This window comes from Hippocampus zosterae, chromosome 10 (genome assembly GCF_025434085.1).
Source record: "Hippocampus zosterae strain Florida chromosome 10, ASM2543408v3, whole genome shotgun sequence".
In the NCBI taxonomy this organism is placed as follows: Eukaryota; Metazoa; Chordata; class Actinopteri; order Syngnathiformes; family Syngnathidae; genus Hippocampus; species Hippocampus zosterae.
This window is the reverse complement of record NC_067460.1, coordinates 23,321,551-23,345,573: the sequence shown is the minus strand read 5'-3', so window position 1 is coordinate 23,345,573 and position 24,023 is coordinate 23,321,551. Positions and strand designations below refer to the sequence as shown.

The following is a 24,023-nucleotide window of genomic DNA, read 5'->3' as shown; positions in this document are numbered from 1 at the left end:
GGGGAGATTTCTGTGGCTATGTGTGTGTGTGTGCGCGCGCGTGGAAGTATGCTCTACTTATTCGATCAAAGCGACACTCTTACCCACGTGTGCTATATTATCAATATAAAAAGGGTGTTCAATCCTGATTGACAATCTGATTAATAAAAAAGCTACTTCCTTGTCGTTAGCGCCATCTTTTGGTTGAAGGCAGTGAGTACAGTCTACCAAGCCATATTTTTTGTTTGTGTACTATACATATAGATATTTTTTATGTACAATTTGTCAGGTTCTTAACGTTGACGAAAGATGAGGGAATATCGTCGTTTTAAACGTCTTATTTCGGACCAACCGCAGCGTAACGGCCATAGATTCCGCTGCCATACACATGAACATCGATCGGAACGACACTCTGTCTCCGGCGTGCGCAGATATATTTTTTTTAATTTTTAATTGTATTTATTTATTTTTGTCTGATGTTGTGTATTAATAGCACAAACTTGGCCATTGACAAAAAAGGTAAACCTCTTCAAAATCTGCTGACTTTCCATGTCCGTGCAATGCCTTAAAGTCGAGGTTGCCCTTGCCAATATGGCCGGCCAGGATGGTGTTCGCCTTCACATTTTCGCTGTAGATCATTTTACTATTCACACTCGCTAAAACATCTTGTTATATTAAATACATACAGATATTAATGCATGTATTATAATGACGCACATGCACAGGTGGACCCACGTTGTGTTTGTGACACAGCCCATGAATGGTTTGTGTAAAAGACGAAAGTGCACATTCAAAAAGATACACGAGTTTATCTGAACGTCAGCATGAAGGCTATCGCGAGCCCTTGTCACGTTGAAGCGATTACGTCACCGAGACGTCCAAGGGCCTCTCGATGCTGCAAAGTTATAAATAAAGAGAGGACATACAAATGGAGCAATGCCAAAACGCGAACTAAATAGTAATAAGTTAATGTTTCCGCTCTTGTTGAAGCTGTACTGGAAGTAGCCTCTGGTAAAGTAGCCCCTGCAGGTGGGCTCTCCTCCTCCGGGTGGCGCTAAAAACAACGCTTTTTCTCTGCGCCAATATCAGACTTATTGAGTTGGTCTTATGTAAAAAGTAAGGTAAAACCTTTCAAAAAAGAGAGAGAATGAAAAAGGCAACTCCCTGATGGTTATAGGGAAAGAATTATTAGTGCTCGGGGGAGCCAGTTATTGAGAGAGAGAGCGATGGCAGTAACTTGACGAATGCCTGATTCACTAAGGGTGTAGGAGGATCTTGAAAATGAAAACTTAAAACCCATTTTAAGAATCCTCATCTTATGGTCATGAATCACGATATGAACCCTCACGCCTCACAGCAGTAAAAGCCAGTGGTGGGAAGTGGCAAAGCGCAAATACTTTGTTCCTGTCCTTTAAGTAGATATTTCAGGTACCTATACTTACGATTTCTTTTTCTGATGACTTTTTACTTTTGCTCTATTTTTTCAAACATCAGTACTGTGCACACCTTACTTTGTGAATGGTTACTTTTTTAAAAATCTGCACGGATGATATGTTCAAGACAGACGGAGGTCAACTTATTTGAGATATTGATCAAGATCTTGGGGTCTCATAAGCTAGGAAAAGTGTCACTGTAAACGGTGACACAGACCACTAACAACACGTGATTGTCAAGGAAGAATCCGATTACCCTCAAACATGGCGATCGATCATTGCCAAAGATTTCTCAAAATATTCTTTTATTTTCTCACATTTCGTCTTTGTGGCCTTACATCTCTTCCTTGCTAATTGCACCATGTTTTTGTGGTTCCACCAAAAAATAATAGTTCTGTTTACTATATGTGGAGTTCATCTTCCTAACCGCTTGATCCTCTTTTATTAATTATTAATAATTTAAAATTACAGCGCACCGGTAGGTGCACAGTGCTCAGTCGCATAGTTCAAGAGGTTTACGAACTCTTGATAGGGCAGTTTTCCTGTTCTGATTAGCTTATTTTGCATTTTTGTTGTTGTTGGTTCACAGCCTATTCGCAAGCAAAGTTATGAAAGCACTGTGTTTTCAAGCTAATGCAAGCTAGCTAGCTTATCAACAACTCATGATATGTAATGTGTGATTTTTTTTTGTGTTTTATGAAAGCACTGTGTTTTCAAGCTAATGCTAGCTAGCTTATCAACAATTCATGATATGTAATGTGGGATTTTTTTTGTGTTTTATGAAAGCACTGTGTTTTCAAGCTAATGCTAGCTAGCTTATCAACAATTCATGATATGTAATGTGTGTTTTTTTGTGTTTTATGAAAGCACTGTGTTTTCACGCTAATGCAAGCTAGCTAGCTTATCAACAACTCATGATATGTAATGTGTGTTTTTTTGTGTGTTTTTTGTTTTTTGTGTCCTAATACTTTGATACAAATGTGTGTTGTTCTGCCAACAGTCCACATCCCGCCTCAGGCGCGATGATTCCAGAAGCCTTGAAGATTTTCTGGAGGCAGCTGGTGCGCATCAAGGTGGTGGACGCCACCAGCGACGAGACGCGTCTGTCGCGCTGCCTCAACACGTTCGACCTGGTGGCGCTGGGTGTCGGGAGCACGCTGGGCGCCGGGGTCTACGTGGTGGCCGGCAACGTGGCCAAAGAGAATTCGGGACCCGCCATCATTCTGTCCTTCCTGATTGCGGCGGTGGCGTCCATCCTTGCCGGCCTGTGCTACGCTGAGTTTGGTGCCCGTGTGCCCAAAACGGGCTCAGCGTACCTTTACGCTTACGTGACGGCCGGAGAGTTGCTGGCCTTCATCACCGGGTGGAACCTCCTCCTTTCGTATGCCATTGGTGAGACATTTTAGAAATTCATGAGGTTCGATCATGAGCATTTGGTGTGATTTCCCACAATCAAGTTCCACCACATTTGGCAGGCAAATTAAACCAAATAAAAAACTTGACAGACTTGCCTGCAATAAGGTCAGATGCTAAAGTTCCTGCCCTGAATTGATTATGTCTCGTTTGTCCACAGGTACTTCGAGCGTGGCCAAAACGTGGAGCGTCACCTTTGACACGCTCATCGGAGGCAAAATCGAGAAATGGAGCAAAAACAACATACCCATGAATTTGCCTGGTGTCCTTTCCGATTACCCTGATGTCTTTTCAGTCGCTCTCGTCATAATTGTGACAGGTCAGAATATCCCGATTGTAAAGAAACGAGTATCACGTTTCCCGAGTAGTATAATTGCCTAAGACTTAGGCAGTGAATGCTATTACTCATTCAGCCACTAGAGGGAAGCAGTACTCTATGAAACATCACTCACCAGTCTACGAGACCTCAGTCAATGCAACACGTGTTCCATTGCGCCCAACCTGCGGGCCAGACGGCACTGATTTTATGACAGGGGCCGAGGGCCGGATGAAATTCGACCGCGGGCCGGATTTAGCCCCCGGGCCGGTCTTTGCACATGCCTGGCCTAAGTCATTAAAAAAAAAAAAAAGTCCAGTTGCTTTGACTTGAATAGCACTTTCAAGTTACACATTCACAATTAACATTTTTTAATTGACGATGTGACATAAAGTTACACGTTAGTTGGGCAATTATGTTGTGATGCTAACGCTGTACGTATGCCAAGTTTTGGGAGAAAAAAAGTTGCTTAGCCCGGATTTTATGTATTTTTTTTTTAAATCTCTACTCATTGGTCAAATTATGACTTTTTCTCCAAACCCAGATTTTTTTTCTCTAATGATCAAAAGAATGTTTTTGTTTGACTTTTCAAGTTTTACTAAATGGTTGGAAAAACTGCCACATATTGAATGCTTCCAGGCGTGCTCGGTTTTGGTGTGAAGGAGTCTGCGCTGGTGGGCAAAATCTTCACCAGTATCAACATCCTGGTTCTCATATCCGTCATGGTCGGCGGGATGATCAAAGGCGACGCCAAAAACTGGACGGTGCACCCAGACAACATCCTCAGCGCCGCCGACGCGCCCTCGCCCAAGTGAGCGGCGAGATGACTTTGTCGTCCACAAACGTAGCCGAATCCTCTCGGCTGACGAGTCTTTTTCTGCATTTACAGTACAACCGATCATATGTCTTTGAAGCAAAGTCTGGGCGCGGGGGGGTTCATGCCCTTCGGCTGGATGGGGGTCTTCTCCGGGGCCGCCACCTGCTTCTATGCCTTCATTGGATTTGAATGTATCGCCACGACAGGTGGGTGGAAACCAAAGGAAAAAAAGTTGCTACGTTACAGATTTTTTTTTGGGGGGGGGGGGACGGCACAAGAAAAATGATGTTGCAAGAGACACATGACACACATGTACTGGCGAGTCACCGGGAAGGTGTTTGCAGCGCCACACTGCCACCCTGTGGCGTTTTAAAGAATAGCTGAAATGAATGGAAAGTGTTACCTCTGCCGTGCAGGTGAGGAAGTGAAGAACCCGCAGAAGGCCATCCCCATCGGGATTGTTAGCTCGCTGCTCATCTGCCTGGTGATGTACATGGGCGTGTCGACAGCCCTCACCGTCTTGGTGCCGTACTACCTGCTGGACAGACAGAACCCGCTGCCGGTGGCCTTCACGCACGTGGGCTGGCCGGTCGCCACCAACGCCGTGGCGGCCGGCTCTCTCTGCGCGCTGTCCACCAGGTCAGATGCCGTATTCATACAAGGAATATTTTTTTCTTGTCTTGCCACCCCCCCCCCCCCCGAAAAAAAATCCATATTCGAAAAAAAGAGAGATCGCGTTTGTATTGACATGCTGTTTTTTTGTTGTGTCCGCGTGTAGTTTACTGGGCGCCATGTTCCCCATGCCCAGAGTGATGTGGGCCATGGCGGAAGATGGCCTGTTCTTCAAATGTCTGAGCAGAATCAACCGTCGCACCCAAACGCCCGTCATCGCAACCGTCGTGTCGGGTGTTGTCGCGGGTGAGTCGAAAAATGCAAATCCACCCAAGGCTCTACTCGACCGTAGTTTTATTCATTCATTCATTCATCTTCCGAGCCGCTTGATCCTCACTAGGGTCGCGGGGGGTGCTGGAGCCTATCCCAGCTGTTTTCGGGCAGTAGGCGGGGGACACCCTGAATCGGTTGCCAGCCAATCGCAGGGCACACAGAAACGAACAACCATTCGCACTCACACTCACACCTAGGGACAATTTAGAGTTCAATCAGCCTGCCACACATGTTTTTGGAATGTGGGAGGAAACCGGGGCACCCGGAGAAAACCCACGCAGGCCCGGGGAGAACATGCAAACTCCACACAGGGAGGCCGGAGCTGGAATCGAACCCGATACCTCTGCACTGTGAAGCCGACGTGCTAACCACTGGACTTCCGGGCCGCCTGTAGTTTTATTTATTTTTTTGCTCAGTGTATTGGAATTTTTCATTTGGATACAACACCCGCTATATTTCAAGAACCAGGGAGAACATTTCCATGTGGGTCATTTTTTCTTCCTGACGAGGCTGCAGGACCTCTGGGCCTCGTCTAGGAATTCCTGACGATGACTTGAATTGATGAAATTTTGTAGGGACTCAAATGGACTTGCTCTTGTTTTTGTCGCAGTGACTTGAAATTTGAACATTCGAACTTGACTCGCGCAGTTGATGCGTTGTTGTTGTTGTTGTTGTTGTGCTGCTGCAGCCCTGATGGCCATGCTGTTCAACTTGAAGGAGCTGGTGGACCTCATGTCCATCGGCGCTCTGCTGGCTTACACACTGGTGGCCGCGTGCGTGCTGGTGCTCAGGTACGTCCGTCAAATGCAGGGGTGCGCCAACTTTTTGAGGTACTTGGGATTTATTTTTTTTTTCTGAGGGCATCATCTTGCACATACTGCACATTTGTCAATAAAGTTGGCAAATTTTTGAATGAATGAAAATGAGTCAGAGTGCTACGAAGGCAAAATTTTGTTTTTTTTCTTTTTTTTTAGGAGAAATGTGTAACGCTATGACTAAAAAGTTTTTGCATGAAAAAAAAGTTATCACCTTAACAAGGACAACGACATATTTTATAAAAGTAAAAATATCAATTACATGACGCTACTGAGAGGCAGTACAAAAAAAAAATGGAAAATCCCGCCAAGAACCTGCTAAAAATTGGTGATCGTAACAGGGGAAAACTATTTTGCGGACCCCCAGGTTACGGCTCGGGGATCCCGGTTTGAGAACTACTGGTCCAATGAAGTCCAACGTCAGGTCTAAACTGATCTATGGTGTGAAGGTACAAGCCCGACAAGAGCGCCGCCGATGAGACGGCCGCTCAACAGGAGGAGGTGGAAACCGAGGGCGACGGGACCATCCGGAGAAAAAATGACTTCTGCGCCACCATCAGGTGGCTCGTTTTGCAGCCGGATGAAGAACCCACCCTTCGCTCCGGCTTCGCGGTCACCATTTGCACCAGCATGCTTGGTAAGAACCAGCACTTCAATTAAATTAGCTCCCAAAGTTCAGTTTGGACGGTGATTCCGTTAAAATCACATTCACGTTTTTTAAAATTGCATTTCGACAATGCAATGAATACATATTCATGTTAAATTTGGAACGTTATGTATTAAGCATCGTGGAGTAAAATGAGCATTGTGAAATTGAAACAGTGGACAGTAACGGGTAAACAATCGATTCATGATTCACTACTAATAATTGTAATATTTGTGCATTTACTTGCTGAGAGTCATAAAATATAAGAGATACTCTTAAAAACGCTTCATGAATTGAAAATTGTGTATAAAAACCCAATGTAAAATTGTAACCGAGTGTTGTATAGTACTCCTAAAATGGCTTCTTGAGTTGGGTTTTGGTCTGGCAGTGGTTTTGGCGTTCCTGTTCAGCGCGGTGGCTGTCACGGGCCGGAAAGCTGCGTGGTGTCCCATCCTCCTGGGCGCCATCCTTACGGCATGCGTGGGCGTCACCGCTGTGGTGTGGAGACAACCGCAGAACAAGACCAAGCTCACCTTCAAAGTGATCATTTCTTCACTTCCCTTTTCAACTCTTCGGAGAACATTTGAGTTGGAATCTCGGTTAACGTGCTCGGTGTCTACTTGTAGGTCCCTCTGGTGCCCTTGATCCCACTGGTGAGCATGCTGATCAATACGTACCTGATGACGCAGCTCCTGTCAGGACCGTGGGTGCACTACACCACCTCCATGGCTATAGGTGCTTATTGTTATGACACATGGCTTGAAATGCATACCGGTGTAACCAAAATGGCTACAGGGGCTTCTTGTTATGCCACATGACTGTCGGTCCTCACATGACACGTAACTATAGGCTGTAATTATGACTTGTGGCTATAGGTGTTTATTGTTATGGCACACGGCTAAAGTTGCTCGCTGCTATTACATGGCTATCATCGTCTGTTGTGAAGACACCTGACATGACAGTGTTATAACACAGGTGTTTATTGTTATGACACGTGGTTATAGATGCATATCGTTATGCCATGTGTAGGTGCTTTTTGTTTTGACATGTGGCTTGAAGTGTCTATTATAGCATGTGGAGTGAAGTGCCAGTAGGTGGCGACACGCGGCTATATGTTACTACATGTGCTATAGGTGCTTATTGTTATGGCACACGGCTAAAGTTGCTCGCTGCTATTCCATGGCTATCATCGTCTGTTGTGAAGACACCTGACATGACAGTGTTATATCACAGGTGTTTATTATTATGACACGTGGTTATAGATGCATATCGTGGTGACATGTGTAGGTGCTTATTGTTATGGCATGTGGCTTGAAGTGTCTATTATAGCATGTGGAGTGAAGTGCCAGTAGGTGGCGACACGCGGCTATATGTTACTACATGTGCTATAGGTGCTTATTGTTATGGCACACGGCTAAAGTTGCTCGCTGCTATTACATGGCTATCATCGTCTGTTGTGAAGACACCTGACATGACAGTGTTATAACACAGGTATTTATTGTTATGACACGTGGTTATAGATGCATATCGTTATGCCATGTGTAGGTGCTTATTGTTTTGACATGTGGCTTGAAGTGTCTATTATAGCATGTGGAGTGAAGTGGCAGTAGGTGGCGACACGCGGCTATATGTTACTACATGTGCTATAGGTGCTTATTGTTATGCCACATAGCTGTAGGTGCTTACTGCTGAGAGATGTGGCTATATAACGCGTGGCTACAGGTGCTTATTATTATGACACGTGGTTATAGATGTATATCGTTATGGCATATGTAGGTGCTTATTGTTATGACATGTGGCTTGAAGTGTCTATTATAGCATGTGGAGTGAAGTGCCAGTCGGTGGCGACACGCGGCTATATGTTACTACATGTGCGATAGGTGCTTATTGTTATGCCACTTTGCTATCGGTGCTTACTGCTGAGAGATGTGGCTATATAACACGTGGCTACAGGTGCTTATTATTATGACACGTGGTTATAGATGCATATCGTTATGACATGTGTAGGTGCTTATTGTTATGGCATGTGGCTTGAAGTGTCTATCATAGCATGTGGAGTGAAGTGCCAGTAGGTGGCGGCACGCGGCTATATGTTACTACATGTGCTGTAGGTGCTTATTTTTATGCCACCTAGCTATCGGTGCTTACTGCTGAGAGATGTGGCTATATAACATGTGGCTATCGATTTTTGTTGTCACGACACGTGGCTGTAGGTGCTAATTGTTATGGTGCAGGGTGAAACATTTGATTGCCATTTGTATATTTGTTGATTATAATATTTTAGCAAATGACGAGCAAGCTGCCCTCATGGACAATTCAGGCCACTTCACAATTCACAACTCCAAAAATCCATTTTTTTTTTTGTCATCGGAAAAAGGACAGTGAGAGGTGCCAGGAACACTGCCAATGTTCCACTTGCCTTTTACAGATTACGATCGGAGCAAATTATTCAAGCGGTGCTCTGCTAATGGCAAATATATATGAGTTTCTTTGTTAGCATTGTTAGCTTGTTGCCATGCTGACCTTGCAACTCCAAAACTACCAACAGTCCCACCATGTCCGTTTCCAAGTTAGCTTAAGGGTGGAGATTTTTTGCTGCCCAAAATAGCAGAAAAGGATCAGGGAGGGTTGACAGGATGGACGCACTAAAGAATTCTTGTAAATGTTCTTTTGCAGGTATGATCATCTACTTCGGCTATGGCATCCGTAAGAGCGCGCTGGCGGAGCGGAACAAGGTGTACGAATGCAAACTGGACGGTCGTGGCGATGAGCTGTGATTTGATGAGACCCGTCAAACAAAGAGTAGAAAGCAGCTGACAAAACATTTTGGATGGACAGCAGTTGAAACAAAGCACTTTTTTTTCTATCTTTAGACACCCTTTTTAACGGACCATCTGTTGTACATATTTTCTCTTACATAACCTGTGTTCATTTTTTTTAACTTTGCAGATTTCTCTTCTACTTGGGCGGGGGGGGGGGTGACCATGACCAAGATTTTTTTTTTTTTTTTATAATTTGTCAGTAATGAATACATTCAGCCATTTGTGAGTGCATACATGAAGGCATATGTACATTTGATATTTTGGGCCTTAGCGAAGGTCTGCCTGAGTTATAGCATTCAAATTTTGTGAATATTGTGAAGTGCCACTCAATATTTTGAAATATATTGTAATCACCTATTTTTCAAATATTTACTTTTTAAAAAAATATATTTTATAGTTTGTATCACTCAGTCATATTTTAGTTCCTTTTAATTTTTATTTAAATTTTTACAATATGTTCTATGTAGCACCACAAGTCGAAACGGCATTCTGATTGCGTTTGTGGAATATGTTTTAAGGAGCAAAACGTTTTTAGAAATGTTTTGGGGGCGTTTTGCTTTTGACTGAAAATGACGCCACTGTTGTGCAGGGCTCAGGTAAAGACCCATCCACAGCTCACCTGTTATCTGAAGCCGAGCCATAAAAACAGCACAGATACCTCTGAATAGTTAAACGCTAATTGGAGGTCACCAAAAATAAACGAGCACACCAACTGAGCAATTTTGACCAATTTATCGTCATTGATCCACATTACATGCAGGGAATTGTTTCCACAAACGAGCACCAGAGGGCGACCGTGAGAACGTGGGCGTTGCATCCCCCTCCTCTTCCTCCTCTTCCTCCCTGCGTGTTATTTTTTTTTCTGGCGGGATGCTGCAGACTGTCTTTCTCATCACGATTATGATCAACTGATGCTTTTCCTCGAGATGCGCGGTGAGAACTTTCCTCGTCTACCTCGTTGATTTATTGGTGCTAAAATGAGGATTTGAGGTGAGCTTGCAGGTGAGGATGAAGATGGTGGTGTGCATGTTGCTTCTGCGAAGGTAGCTCGGCTCACCTTTGTTTATTTTATGTGTTTCTACATTGCATAACCAAAAATCTTTATTTTAAAAAAAATGGGGGCGAGGGGTTGGGGGGGGTCGATACTTTTGCAAAGTGGCTTGTGCTTACATGGTATTTTAGTTTTTTTTGTGGCAAGGGGACCTGAAAATACTGTACAGTATTTTGGGGTTTTTGTAATAATTGTAATGTTTAGCCTCACATCTTCTAGCTGACAAGAAGGCGGGGCCAGCGGAGCATCAAAAACCAAAGTGTGTCCTCCATTTCCATCCTTAATATTTTATGAGGCTTCCAGGCTCACGTGAAGCCACAGAATCATCGAAGCCAAATGTTTTTGCACAGAGCAGCTTTATTGCACGTTAATTGCAAGGAGAAGCTCTCGGGTTGCATAAGCAGAGCAAGAAGGAGGAGATTTATATATTTTTCTAAGCAGGCAGGTGGCAGAATGACCTGCCCAACAATAAGGAGCAGGGAAGGGGGAGGGGAGGCGGAGGTGGAAATGTGTTCAGGGGAAGCGTGTGGTGGAGAACATAAATATCCCGCGTCTCCAGCAGAGCTGCGAAGGCGACGCATCGGGGCTGTTATCTTCCTGCGCCGGGCATCATCTGGACTAAAGACCAACCCAGTTTGTTTCGATATGTACATCTAGATGTACCACGGTCTAATGTCAGGAAGGAAAATGTGCTAACCCAGATAAAACTAAAGATTCACGATGCAAGGGCAAAAATCACAAAATTGCGCAAGAGTAGGTAACTTGGATCTATTTTTCCAGGATCAGGTCCTGAGCTGGGAATGATGGTCCCTCAACTGTGTCGAACCACACAGAGGTAAACCTGAGGCGGACTTGCAGCAGAGTTCAAAATGTGCGAGAGAGCGGTGCCGCTGAGGAACGACAACGTGGCGAAGGAAGCCCCAGCCGACGGGAACGCCAATGACATCGGGGCAGATGACGAGGCCGGCAGTGTCGGCAGGTCATCCGGAAGCGACGCCGTGTCCGAGTGCGACAAGGTGGTTATCTGGGGAACGGACTCCCGGTGCGACGACCCCGAGTTGGCCGAGTTTGAGATGCTGGAGTGTCAGGAGCTGGAGGCCCTCCTGGTGGAGGACGGAGAGGATTTTGTCGGGCTCAGGGAGCGCAGCAAGGATCAGCTGCCTTCAAGTAGCAGGACCGCAACGGAGCCAGGAACTGAGACCCATGTGGACAACCAGGGCAGGCCCTTGCCTTCCCGGACTGAAAACGGAGAGAAATTTCTCAAGTCCTGGGTGGATCTCAACTTGAACTCCACCGAGGAACGCCCGCCAGAAGCCCTCGAGCGCAACGGGAACAATAACCAGAAGAATAAAGCCACAAAGAGAGCCGCTGATCACAAGACACCAACCGTCGGAAACGTTCCAACTGATCAAAACGCACAAGCAGACGAGAGCGGGAGCCCTCGTAAAATGAAAGTCGCACAGCCCAAAGCTGTCAAGAACCAAGGCTGCTTTGAGAACTCCTTGAAAAAACAGAACTCCTTCGAGAGGAGCTTTAAGAAGCAGCTGTCCTTTGAAAATTACACCAAAAATTCTGCAAGGAACTCCTTTGAGAACGTCTCCCGTTCCTCCAGTCTGGAGGGAAGGAAGCCGTGGGGAAGCTCCAGTCGCCCGGTGCCACCGGCGTCCCCCAGGAAGCAACCCCCTGCTTCTCCGGCCAAGGGGCAAAGCGCCCGGGTGCCCAAGACCAGTCTGGCTAGCGCGATCCCCAAACCTGTCGGTCCTTTGCAGAAAGACTATGACACCAGGAGATCCGCTTCTCCGCCAAAACCCCTAAATGTCCGTCCAAAAATCATCACCTGCATACGCAAGAGTCCTGCGGGAAAATTGCGAGGGACCGACACGCCGCCTGAAGGCACTACGCACCACTCAAAACAGTCCTCCAACTCTAGTACGCCGGCTCATGCGGATCTGAAGGTGGGTGCTCTCCCGAAAGGCTCACCGGTGCTCGGCTCTTCCGTCCTTGACAAGTACAGGGAGGACACGTCTGGACATTGTTCCGCTGGGTTGAAACCTGGAGCCGGCGGCGCTACTCACGAGTACATCCCTGGGAAATGTCCCCATGCGGTAAGACCTTGTTTACAGTCAGTCCGGGGTTGGCCTAGAGCAGGGATGTCAAACTCATTTTTTGTCACGGGCCATATGTTGGTTACCGTTTCCCTTGGAGAGCCGTTCTGACTGAAACCATACAAAGAAGTCAATTTTAACGCTTTACTCCACTTTTGTTGAAGTTACTGTCATGACGGGTTTGGTTTCAAGAAAATCCTTGCAATGTCCTTATTTATGCCAGATAAGAATTTTGGTCCAGATTTTAGCTCGCATCATGTAAGTTGACAAGTTTGATTTGGTTTTGCGGGCCACATAAAACGAGGTGGCGGGCCAGATCTGGCCCACGGACCTTGAGTTTGACACCTGTGGGCTAGACACTTTGCCCCTCAAGTCAGACCTCAAGTCTCATCATTTCAAACGGGGTTCGGGTTATAACTCGAGCTCGATCGTGGTTAAATCGAAGTTCTGCAATCGCTTGGCAGCACACCTCTCAAGATGGAGCCAGCGTCTACCGCTCCCCAAGAGGCGCAAGGCCTCAGCTGGGCCTGGGCGCTGTCACTAGACAACCCACGGCCAAAACACGAGTTCAGCAAACCGGTCCAAAGTTGTCATCGGCGATGCTCAGCCAACCTGGAGCTCACGGCTCCCTGGAAACTTCGGGTGAGATGCTTTCAAGGTGTCTTTGGTGGCTCACCTGCTGCTACTTTCAGCATTTTTTGCCTTCTGTCCTAGTAGGGGAGCAAAGGAGGTCAGGTCCGGAAACCTCCCCCAGGAACCCTTTGCTGAAATCAGGCCACTCTGGCCTCCGTCCTCCGGGATTCTCTGCCCTTCCTCCCGTCAGAGTCACGACTGGGGGTATCATGAGGAGCGTGTCGTCCATGTCCAATGACGGCAATACTTGCCGAACAACACCGAGTAAGTTTCTACCTGTTCAAAAACTGCCACGTTTAACGGAGTCATGATGTGTTTTCACTTTTGTCAACTTTAGCTATGGCTAGGGCTCTAGCCCGAAGGGGAAGTCCTAAATTTGCTGAGCTATGATTGTTTGTTACCTGAGCCCCGAGCAACTGCGATGCAAGTGGCAAAATGTCCGCCCCCCGAGATGATGGACAAAAACATGTGGATTTTACACACTGAATAATTTGGGGTTGACTTCCCCATCAAGCCGCTTTTAGCCAGAGGTTAAAGGAAGTCGCATACTGTATATGTCCCACTCACAAGTCTCAAGTCCCAAGCGACTGTGGCATAATTCCGACAAACCTTTGGACATCAGCCGCTTTGCCATCCCCATCGTTACTTGTCTTAAACCCCTCGCAATTTGTTTTTAAATGGTCCCCAACCATCTCGCGTCATGAAGTTGAGATAATGTTTGACCGTGGGATCAGTTAGCTAAAGTGCGAAGCAAATGTATTCCTGTCTTTGTGGGTTTTAAAATGACCCTTACCTTTGAGATGCACCTCTGATTCGCTAATTATAACAAATGTCTACCTGGTATAGATGTTGCTAAGTTACAGCTAAAATCGTAGCGGCTAACAAATGATTTCATAGCTTTAGCAAACTTCACTTTGTGTTGAACTATATAGCTTCCGCCGATACTTGTAGAAACTTGTAGTTTACAAGTGATGTCGTTTATAGCTAAAGCAAATGTTAGCGAGCGCTCATCTGACCCTATCAATAACGTTGCTATTGTTCAATGTGGCTCACATTAGCGCTATTGTTATCGTACCAGAATCTGAATCGCCTTTATTGTCATTGCATAGCATACACCGAAATTTGGGTGACACTCCTTAGTGCATTTCGAAAAAATAACATAAAATAAATACATACAAAACTGCTGATCATAGCTAGCAATTGATGTTCTAGCTAAATTGCTTGTGAAGCTAATATTAGCAAATTTACATTTCTCAAATATCCAACTCTAGTTGGCGCATGTGATACTATACAGGTAAGCCGTTTGACGTTTACCATTTTAGCTAATGCTAAAATGCTGTGCTTACCCCAAATGGTCATAAATCAAATTAAATATAAAAGTGGGTCAAGAGAAAACAGTTTAAACTGGCCCAATTTGTCTCGCTACTCTTTGAACTATTGTTAGTAGGCCTTCGGGCTGCTTGAAATCAGCGCAGTTAGCAAAATTTGGAGCATAATTGGGACAAAGAGGGATTCTTTTTAGAGAATGGGCATGGAAAATAATTTATGACCAAAAAAAAACACAAAAGACTGAGCAGCATGTGCCACTTCTCTCATCGACTCCATTTCGAGAATCTCAGCCCACTTCCAATTATACTAAGCAGAAGAAAAAAAATTAAAATCCTGTCTGCACAGCGGGCGCTCCCTGCTGGATTGTTGCAGGGAGCACATGTTGGGCATCCAGTGTTTTATGACCTTGTTAATAATTTAACATGTTATAATTGAATAATTACAATGCTTTTGTTGTCCTACCGGTGAATTTGGGTGAAAAACATTTCGTCAGCAGCCAACCTAAAATGAACATACTTGAACATACAGTCGTCACTATTTTCCTAAACCTACAAATGCGTAAGAGAATATGAGAATATGACACGAACAAAGTGTTTGTGCGTTTGCGCTCCTCAGTGGTCAGAGACGGGATAACGGAAACTTTGTTTTGTTCACATCACAGCTTGGAGAAAAGAGACACTGAAGGAATCAGAGGCAGCCTCCCCCAAAAAATGTGCAGTGGTTTCGCCTAAGCCTCAATCCCCTGGTGAGTCCCCGCGTTGCACTCGACTCTATATAGTGTGTGTGTGTGTAGCATTGACTGTCTGTATCACGTATTGTGTGTGTGTGTTGGTGGGGGGGGGGGGGGCTGATGGGGTTGTATATTCATTGGTAGCATTGACTGTCTGTATCACGTATTGTGTGTGTGTGTTGGTGGTGGGGGGGGGGGCTGATGGGGTTGTATATTCATTGGTCCGTACAAGCGACTCGTAGACAGTTTTTCCATCATCATCCATCTTGGGCATGCACTTTATTACCAGAGCCAGGCGGCCTGCCCGCTCGCTGTTGCCCTAGCAACCGACAGTCATCCCGCTGCATGACTTGGGCGCAACACACGTCAGCCTTTAGAGCGCAGTAAGAGCCATTAAGACGTGTCGAAGCCCAACAGAGGACAAAAAAACATGTCAGGATTACAATTGACATTAGGAACCGCCCCCCCCTCCCCCTCCCAAAATAGGATTGTGGTCCCAAACACCTTGAGCTGTGAATTTCTTTCAGAAAACGTAACCATCTTTATTTTGCCATCGCAGCTATTTGGTTAGGGGGGGCTCATATTTTCATAATGATGTTGTAAACGCTCATCAGAAAAAAAAGTCGGATTAGTTATTAAAAGTCAACTCAAGTCAAACCATCTTCTTGCCCCCACACAGCAAAATCGACATGTTTTCAATTCATTTCACCAGGCGGCCATTTTGTCTCGTGCTACCGCTAGCTGTTGACTGAAAATGACATCACAGTGCCGAAGGGCTCAACTTGCGAATAGAAGATATTCACGTAAATAACATTTTTTTTGACTTGACGACTCTTTTCAAGGAAGAATGTTTCATAGTTTTATCCGTCACTACACCGACATCTAAAAACTGGACTCAAATACGTTACGTGTAGCACACCGGATGATCTCACTCGGCAGCAGCGGTTATGAATCAGTGGCCTGGCAAGTGAAACCGATTGTCCGCCCCGCATTTGCTGCAGTGCGCGGGCGTTGCGGGTCGTCGCAGGAAGTGGACCGGGCGCTCGTCAAGCTGCTGAGGGAACGCTGCGAGCAGCAGGCCCGCCAGCTGCGTAGCCTGCAGGCGCAGCTGAAGAAGGCCTCGCTGTGCATGAGCGTCTTTTCCATCACCACGCAGCACTTCTGTCACAAGGTGCGTGCTCGCGCTAGTCTATTGTGGAATAGTCAATCGTTGACTTCGCTTTGCTGAATATTTGTGCCGCTTTTCGGAAGCAAACGCTGTTTTAGCTAGTTAGCTTGCGCAAATTGTCGCTCGCGCCGCGGCGCTACTTTCCTTGGCTTTACTAATAAAAGTGTTTCAGACGGCGTCGTCCGACCGTGGCTTGAAAGTGGCAGATCTTCACCTAGCCTAGCTGTAAGTTAGTGGTTTGTGTAGAATCGGCGAATGAAATTTATAAGTTGACAGGAGTTATAAGGGGAGTGTCGATTAATCGTAGATTTTCATTATTTAGGGGGTGGGGCTTGGTTTTCATTCACCCATGAATATCGGCGTTCATTAAGTCTTGGCCTTGTTTTTGATGGCCGCCTAGGCCCTGCTATGCTAATGTATTGTAACATTCATTCATTCATCTTCTGAGCCGCTTGATCCTCACTAGGGTCGCGGGGGGTGCTGGAGCCTATCCCAGCCGTCTTCGGGCAGTAGGCGGGGGACACCCTGTATCGGTTGCCAGCCAATCGCAGGGCACACAGAGACGAACAACCATCCGCGCTCACACTCACACCTAGGGACAATTTAGAGTGTTCAATCAGCCTGCCATGCATATTTTTGGAATGTGGGAGGAAACCGGAGCACCCGGAGAAAACCCACGCTGGCCCGGGGAGAACATGCAAACTCCACACAGGGAGGCCGGAGCTGGAATCGAACCCGGTACCTTTGCACTGTGAAGCCGACGTGCTAACCACTAGACTACCGGGCCGTATTGTAACATTTGCATTCATAGTGAACGAGTACGTCATTTTTTTTTCAGTCATACTTGACATAAACAGTTCAAACCACTGTTTTATTTCAGTCATCCCTCTGTAGATGCAATTGAAATGAAATTTGTGTGTGTGTGTGTGCTTTTGTAATTTGTAGTTTATTAGTCGGGGTTTAAAGGGTTAAGGAGAGAAAAAAGGGGCGTGCTCTGTTGAGTTGGGCTTGCCCAGTCTTTGTTCCAGACGCGAGCAGTTGAGATGAGGCAAACTCTCCTCCTCCTCCTCCTCCGTCCGCATCTTCCTTCCGGCTAAGGGATGCTGCAGTCGCGTGTATGGGCCATCGCTGTTCGCGGCCGCCTTGTCTGGAGGGCACGGTAAAGCCGGCAGGTGGAGAATCCCTTCTGAGGAAAGTGCGATTGCGTATGCGTGTGCTTGCTTTTGTTTTGTTTTATGATTGTGCTGAGTCAAAGCCCCCCCCGGCTCGTTTTTTTTTTTTTCTTTTTCTCGGAAGTCTGCTTTGCCGGCTTGCTGCTCTGCTCGCTCTTGATGTAGTTTGGGCTCATGAGTCTGAACCCTCCTGTTTGGTCAATTGTGGATTGGAAACACTTTGCAAATCTTTGTGTTTGTGTGAGAGGTCAAATTGAGGCAAAACGATGCGTGTGCGTGGAGGATGGATGGAGTGGGGGGGGGGGGGGGGGTGTACACTGTGTATAGTATTTGCAAAAGGAAGAAATTGTCTGATTTGGGTCTTTCTGACCATCGTTGTCGCTGGCGAGGCAATATCATTGACTATGGCGTGGATTAGAAGTGCTTTGACTTTCAAAAATAACGTGAACATGTGGAATACAATGTTTAAAAAAAACAGGATGTGAAGATGCGTTTTTGGCAAATTCAAACATCTTTTGAAAATGCAAAACATAAACAAGAAAATAACTAAAGGCCAATTTGACTTTTTTTTCTCATTATATATATATATATATATATATACATATATATATATACTGTATATTCCCAAGGCTTTAAAAAATGGTAAATTTGACTGACACCATAACAGGAAAGAAAGGGCAATACATGAAAATTGCAGTATTTAAAAACAATGTCTAGTAATAATAAGAAAAAAAAAATAAAGGCACTAAAATTATTTTTCTTAAAAAAAGAAAACAAACAAAAAAACCCCAGTTGTAACTTCAAAACACTTCATTTTCACCGGGTAACATAACGTTTGCTAATTAAAAAACAATTACTTAAAAAAAAAAAATATATATATATATATATATAATATATATATATATATATATATATGCTTTGATTGAAAGAACGATTTAAAAGAAGTTTTAGCGAGGTGGCATTCACGCGGGTCTGTTTGACCCGCAGCAATACGGTTAGCAAAGCATCTGCGTCGCGGCAAACTTGCGACGGCTTCTTTACTTTCAAATATTTGTCCTTTGCCATATAAAACTGGCGAAAGAAGAAAACATTTATTTGAATGTTCCCCACTTTTAACTGAGGGATTACCCCTCATTAGATTCTCGGCCAATCATGCCAGCGGGGGGGTGATCCGCATCGTCGAGCACGGACGGAATCCTTCCAAGGTGCCATTCGGTCACTCAGAAAGAAATCAATTGTGGCCTTGTCAAAGGGATGATGTTGCCATAGCGAGGACGGGCGGGGAGGATCGTGATGCGGGTCACGTGACTCTCCAGAGAGCGGAGTCAGCGGGGGGTGGTCAGGGGGGGAGGCTGGGCGGAATCAGGGCGGGGCCGCCGGGGTGGGTGTGGGCGGGGATCTGTGCTTCGGTGATGATGAGTAAGAACCCAAAATAGCCCCTATGAGGTCATAAGATGGATTTGAAAATGTCCGGGGCATGATTTCACGTTGAATCCTGAATAACTCTTGCAAAACATAACAACCGGTGCCGTGTTGCAGAGCGAGAGCGCAGCGGTGAGGGAAGGGGAACTGTCCCTGGAGCTTGCAAGGATCAGGGATGAAGTGGGTAAGTGACAAACATGGCCGTCATCATTGATTTCGTTTGAAACTACCTTCGCGTTTTCCGTCCATCGTATATATTGTTCATTCATTCATTCATTTCCCGAGCCGCTTGATCCTCACTAGGGTCGCGGGGGGTGCTGGAGCCCATCCCAGCTGTCTTCGGGCAGTAGGCGGGGGACACCCTGAATCGGTTACCAGCCAATCGCAGGGCACACAGAGACAAACAACCATTCGCACTCACACTCACACCTAGGGACAATTTCAGAGAGTTCAATCAGCCTGCCACGCATGTTTTTGGAATGTGGGAGGAAACCGGAGCACCCGGAGAAAACCCACGCAGGCCCGGGGAGAACATGCAAACTCCACACAGGAAGGCCGGAGCTGGAATCGAACCCGGTACCTCTGCACTGTGAAGCCGACGTGCTAACCACTGGACTACCGGGCCGCCCCCGTATATATTGTTATCTATTGAATATTGTTATTTATGATGCTCCATTTTAGCTATTGCGATTAGCGCCACCGCTTTGACAAAAGTCTTACTTACCTTTCCCCTCGCTTGTTCGCATTTTTGTAACCTGATCACCTGCTTTGTAGCGTTTTCCAGATTTTATTATTATTATTTTTTTTAGTAGCTGGATTCAAGATGCGAAATTTGCATTAAAACAGCAGCGCCGCCACACACAAACGCAATCGACAAACAGTCACATTTAATTCGTTTTGATCGCATTTGCTCAATTCTGATCTGAGCTATTTTTAATACAAGCACCGACGTTCAACAAAATCCGACTCATTGTGCCGATTTGTTTGGCGCCGTCCGCTTGATTCAAAAGTCTTGACTTTGGCGGGTCAAGTGGAGATGCTGAGTGACGTGCGACTCTAGCTTTCAGCGTGTCCCACTGGGAGCAGCTGCAGCGCGAGAAGCAGGAACTGGAGCGGCGTTTCGAGGAGGAGCTCAGGGTCCTGCGGGCCGAGCAGCGGGTCCAGCTGGGAGCGTTGGAGGAGCGGCTGAGGGCGCGCCACTCGGCCGACACGCGCGGCCTGCGGGCCCTCCAGCGCGCCCAATTGGACGACCTCAAACTGCAGCAACGGGAACAGGTGACAACACTCGAGGCTGTCTTCAGGGAACTTTTTTTTTTTTTTTTTGCCCGGTGCAAGAATAACGTGTAATTACACATCCGCTACAGTAGGTGGCAGTGGCAATCTCATTGTCAGAGGTGGATCAACAACAATTTGTTTGATCCTATCTTTTGCCAGCCGCTCGAAAATAACCCCCCTCTCTGCCATCCTCGCAACAGATGGCGGAGATGAATGAGAACCACGAGGCCTCCCTGGTGGAGATGGAGGCAACGCACAACGACACGCTGGCCACCCTGCGGGAAGAGCACGACCGGACCGTGAAAAGTAGGACCCCAACCACATCCGACACAAAACGAAAAGCAATCTGATCTTACGTGTGCTGTGTCAGATCTGAAGATGGCCCACGAGCAGCAGAGGAAGTCTCTGGAGGAGGAGTTTGAGAAGATTAGACTCTCCTTACAGGTGAAAGCCACAAACATCAGATAGACATGTTGCCATGTTGGATGTGGCAGCTCGAGCGCCAGTAAAGGACTGAACTACATGAAGTGATCTCCATTTTTTTTTCATTTTTATACCTTTCACAACTTCTTACGCAATAACCCTTAACTGTAGCAGTCACTTGCTCCTCTTCTACCTGGAATCACCCTGTCGCCTAACGTTTCCAAACATGATGAGAAGGTCTCAATATTGCGGGCGGGTTGATGTACCTTTCAAAACCCAAGGTGCTCTCTCAACCTGTCTACTGAAATATGAGGCCTGTGGTTGCGTTTGCTGATCTAGGATCAGGTGGACATGCTGACCTTCCAGAACAGGAGCCTGAGGGACCGAGCCAAGCGCTTCGAGGAAGCCCTCCGCAAGAGCACCGATGACCAGATAGTGGTGAGAGAAAAATCAACTGCGTTTGTGACATGTTTAAGCGCCGAAAGGCAAGTGTCCATCAGACGGGATGCGACACTCGACACCTTGACAGGTGCAGATTTGTTCGACGCTGTCAAGTCGGCAGAGTTTAGGCCGCTAACACGGCACTTCCTGTTTGCGCTTATTTCAAACTAATCCACACCCCTTCCAGTGCCCTACTGAGCGGTCTCACGCGAACTTCAACGATGGCGAAGCGTACTGATAGTCCACAAAGGTTTTTATTCCTTAAAGATATATTGTTTCCATTGTGGACACACCCGAAGAAAAGAACAATAACAATTATAAATGAAGATTTTTAAAGTCAGGCAAATAGTCATTTAACACAACTTGAAATATGAAAATGTTAGCTCGAACAGAAAGCTAGCAACACTGCACAAAACCCTACGAGCGGCTATTGTTAGCGTAACCGCAATATAAATAATACACGAAACACCTATCTCCTTTTTTGTTAAGCGTCTCGACATGATTAGATCGGCACTTCCTGAACTACCGGAAAAGCACCAAAATAAAAGTCTATGGCAGAAAAAGACAATTTAAAAAAAAACACGGCATGAACAGGATGTTAACAGTAGAAAACAAAAACCTGCCAAAAGTTTGTTTGTTTATTGAACATAAAACAGTAATAAAAATACAGTAATAATTTGACAGAAAATAAGGTAGATAAAAAAGTAAAAAGAAATCAGTCTTCATTCAACACAGTTATTATGTTCAAGGGAGAAGGAAGAAAAGTAATTAACAAGCGAATATTTATGTGAGTCCTTTACACTTCGTACAGAACAAAATATCGTAGTGAAAACAAACTATGGCTCATCCGAAAAATGTGTTTGCACGCAGGTGAGTTCACACCCGTGACTATGTTGAATGTGTATGACAAGACAGATTTTTTTTTTTGGTTTCCCGTAAAATGACCTTGGCGGAGGTCTGCGTTGGGTGAAGGTCGATGTGATGTTTGCAGGACGCTTTGGCGCCTTACAAACACATCGAAGAGGACCTGAAGAGCCTGAAGGAGGTTCTGGAGATGAAGAACCAACAAATCCATCAGCAAGACTTGAAGATTACCGAGCTGGAGAAAATAGTAAGATTTGAATTTTCCGAAATGCTTTCACCACAAAATGAAGCTTTTTCCGTGGTGGTGATTTCTTCCCTGATAGGTACATGTTTTCCTTTGAAGAATTTAAAGTTGCGCACGCCCTGGCCATGTGTCTTTGAGCAGGCTGAAAAGAACGTTCACCTGGAGGAGCGAGTGCAAGTGTTGCAGCAGCAGAACGAGGACCTGAAGGAACGCATCGACAAGAACCTCGCCGTGTCCAGGTACAAAACTTTTTTTTTTTTTTAAATCATGCTCTTGACAAATAACTCGGATATGAAAAAAAAACTAATACAAAAACAACTCAAACGAAACTAAAAGGAAGCCACGACAAAACTTTGTCTTTGCGAATTCCCCGCTAACGCTCACGCTAACGTCTCGCGCGCGCTCACGCTAACGTCTCGCGCGCGCTCACGCTAACGTCTCGCGCGCGTGGCCAGGCAACTGTCGGAGGAGAACGCCAACCTGCAGGTGCACGTGGAGAAGGAGAGCACGGAGAAGAAGCGCCTGAGCCGCACCAACGAGGAGCTGCTGTGGCGTCTGCAGACGGGCGAGCTCAGCCCTCGCATGTCGCCCAGCGGCTCGCCCGTCCACCGCTCGCCCTCTCTGCCCGGCTCGCCCGCCCGCCCGAGCTCCTACCACCAGTGACCGACGCAACCTCCACACCTCCTGCAAGTTACACTCAGGAGTGCTCTCGATTCTTTTTTTTTTTTTTTTTTTTAAAGACAGGCAGGAACTTGAACAAAGGACACGCTGACATTGTCCATTTTGCCTTCATTTGTCATCTCAACGCGACAGACGACGGGCGTACTGAATGAATCCGTTTTCTTCCACCAGCAGCCTCCTCCAAGGACCAAACGTTGCTTTTTAACGAAGCATTATGAACAATCGAGGGCGAACTGGGCAGCTTCCATCCGGTGGCACCTTGGTGCCAAGGAACCGTTGAAGTGAGTTGACGAGCTTCATTTCTCCTGCCGCCATCATGCGGCATCAATTTCAGGCCTGTCAAACCCCCTTCAGTTACCCACGGATTCGGCGAGCATTGAGTCCGACTCACTTGGACCCGAATAAGGGCCAACAGGATAGAAAATGAATGGCGGGATGGGTGCCTTGCTCAAGGGCCGGATCCCCCCCCCCCCATGTCAACCACGGGAATCAAACCAGGGATCCTTCAGTCGCGGTCCACATTCTCCGGTCCACAGGTGTGTCCACGGGTGTTTTTAATGTTTTGTTGCATTTTGACCTGAGAAACCGTCGCCCAAAGTGACAAAGCCGAGAAATGTATGCCGCTAACCGCAGAACGGCAAATGGAACTTAGAATCTTTCTCCGTCCTGGGGACTAACGGGCATAAACCTGGAATGTAGGCAGCCAAATTGGCTGTTTTGTCCTTTTGTTCAGAGAAAAAAAAATTGAAAATAAAATTGGCTTCAGGGGCGGCCCGGTAGTCCAGTGGTTAGCACGCTTCACAGGGTAGAGGTACCGGGTTCGATTCCAGCTCCGGCCTCCCTGTGTGGAGTTTGCATGTTCTCCCCGGGCCTGCGTGGGTTTTCTCCGGGTGCTCCGGTTTCCTCCCACATTCCAAAAACATGCATGGCAGGCTGATTGAACACTCTGAATTGTCCCTAGGTTTAAGTGTGAGTGCGGATGGTTGTTCGTCTCTGTGTGCCCTGCGATTGGCTGGCAACTGATTCAGGGTCCCCCCCGGCTACTGCCCGAAGACAGCTGGGATAGGCTCCAGCACCCCCGCGACCCTCGTGAGGATCAAGCGGTTTGGAAGATGAATGAATGAATGAATGAATGAATATTGGCTTCAAAATTTCAAAAAGTACGCAGGCAAGAAATGTAAAAGCTTTTCTTTCCCCTTCAATTTTTTTTCCACAGTCATTTTGTATCAAATCATTTGAATGACTATTTTAAAGAATGACTATATGAATATAGGTTAGAGACTTTATCCATTACAATAG

At 46.2% G+C, this 24,023-nt stretch overlaps 3 protein-coding genes across 7 annotated transcripts in view; 2 read left to right on the top strand and 1 right to left on the bottom strand.

The window, feature by feature from the left end:
• usp16 (ubiquitin specific peptidase 16) overlaps positions 1 to 24,023 on the bottom strand; it is a 274,331-nt gene that overhangs the window by 178,950 nt on the left and 71,358 nt on the right. The gene's annotated exons all lie outside the window — the stretch shown is intronic.
• LOC127608933 (high affinity cationic amino acid transporter 1-like) lies at positions 47 to 9,621 on the top strand. 2 transcript variants are annotated; one of them, XM_052078470.1, is made up of 12 exons: positions 47 to 1,407; positions 2,413 to 2,804; positions 2,986 to 3,144; positions 3,781 to 3,952; positions 4,031 to 4,164; positions 4,375 to 4,597; positions 4,737 to 4,876; positions 5,592 to 5,694; positions 6,168 to 6,355; positions 6,753 to 6,904; positions 6,991 to 7,099; positions 9,041 to 9,621. In XM_052078470.1, exons 2-12 carry the CDS (start codon positions 2,435 to 2,437, stop codon positions 9,139 to 9,141), a joined length of 1,851 nt encoding a protein of 616 aa, XP_051934430.1. In that variant the 5' UTR covers positions 47 to 1,407; positions 2,413 to 2,434; the 3' UTR covers positions 9,142 to 9,621. The 2 variants fall into 2 exon arrangements, with proteins under 2 accessions (XP_051934430.1, XP_051934431.1); XM_052078471.1 differs by lacking the exons at positions 6,753 to 6,904; positions 6,991 to 7,099.
• Positions 9,993 to 22,773, top strand: mtus2b (microtubule associated tumor suppressor candidate 2b). Of its 4 annotated transcripts, none has more exons than XM_052078380.1 (14): positions 9,993 to 10,119; positions 11,018 to 12,342; positions 12,807 to 12,984; positions 13,060 to 13,239; positions 14,966 to 15,049; positions 16,036 to 16,205; positions 18,914 to 18,980; positions 19,857 to 20,071; positions 20,272 to 20,377; positions 20,442 to 20,515; positions 20,834 to 20,932; positions 21,927 to 22,046; positions 22,182 to 22,282; positions 22,499 to 22,773. In XM_052078380.1, exons 2-14 carry the CDS (start codon positions 11,107 to 11,109, stop codon positions 22,704 to 22,706), a joined length of 2,838 nt encoding a protein of 945 aa, XP_051934340.1. In that variant the 5' UTR covers positions 9,993 to 10,119; positions 11,018 to 11,106; the 3' UTR covers positions 22,707 to 22,773. The 4 variants fall into 4 exon arrangements, with proteins under 4 accessions (XP_051934340.1, XP_051934339.1, XP_051934338.1 ...); XM_052078379.1 differs by having other exon boundaries at positions 10,007 to 10,176; XM_052078378.1 differs by having other exon boundaries at positions 10,007 to 10,188.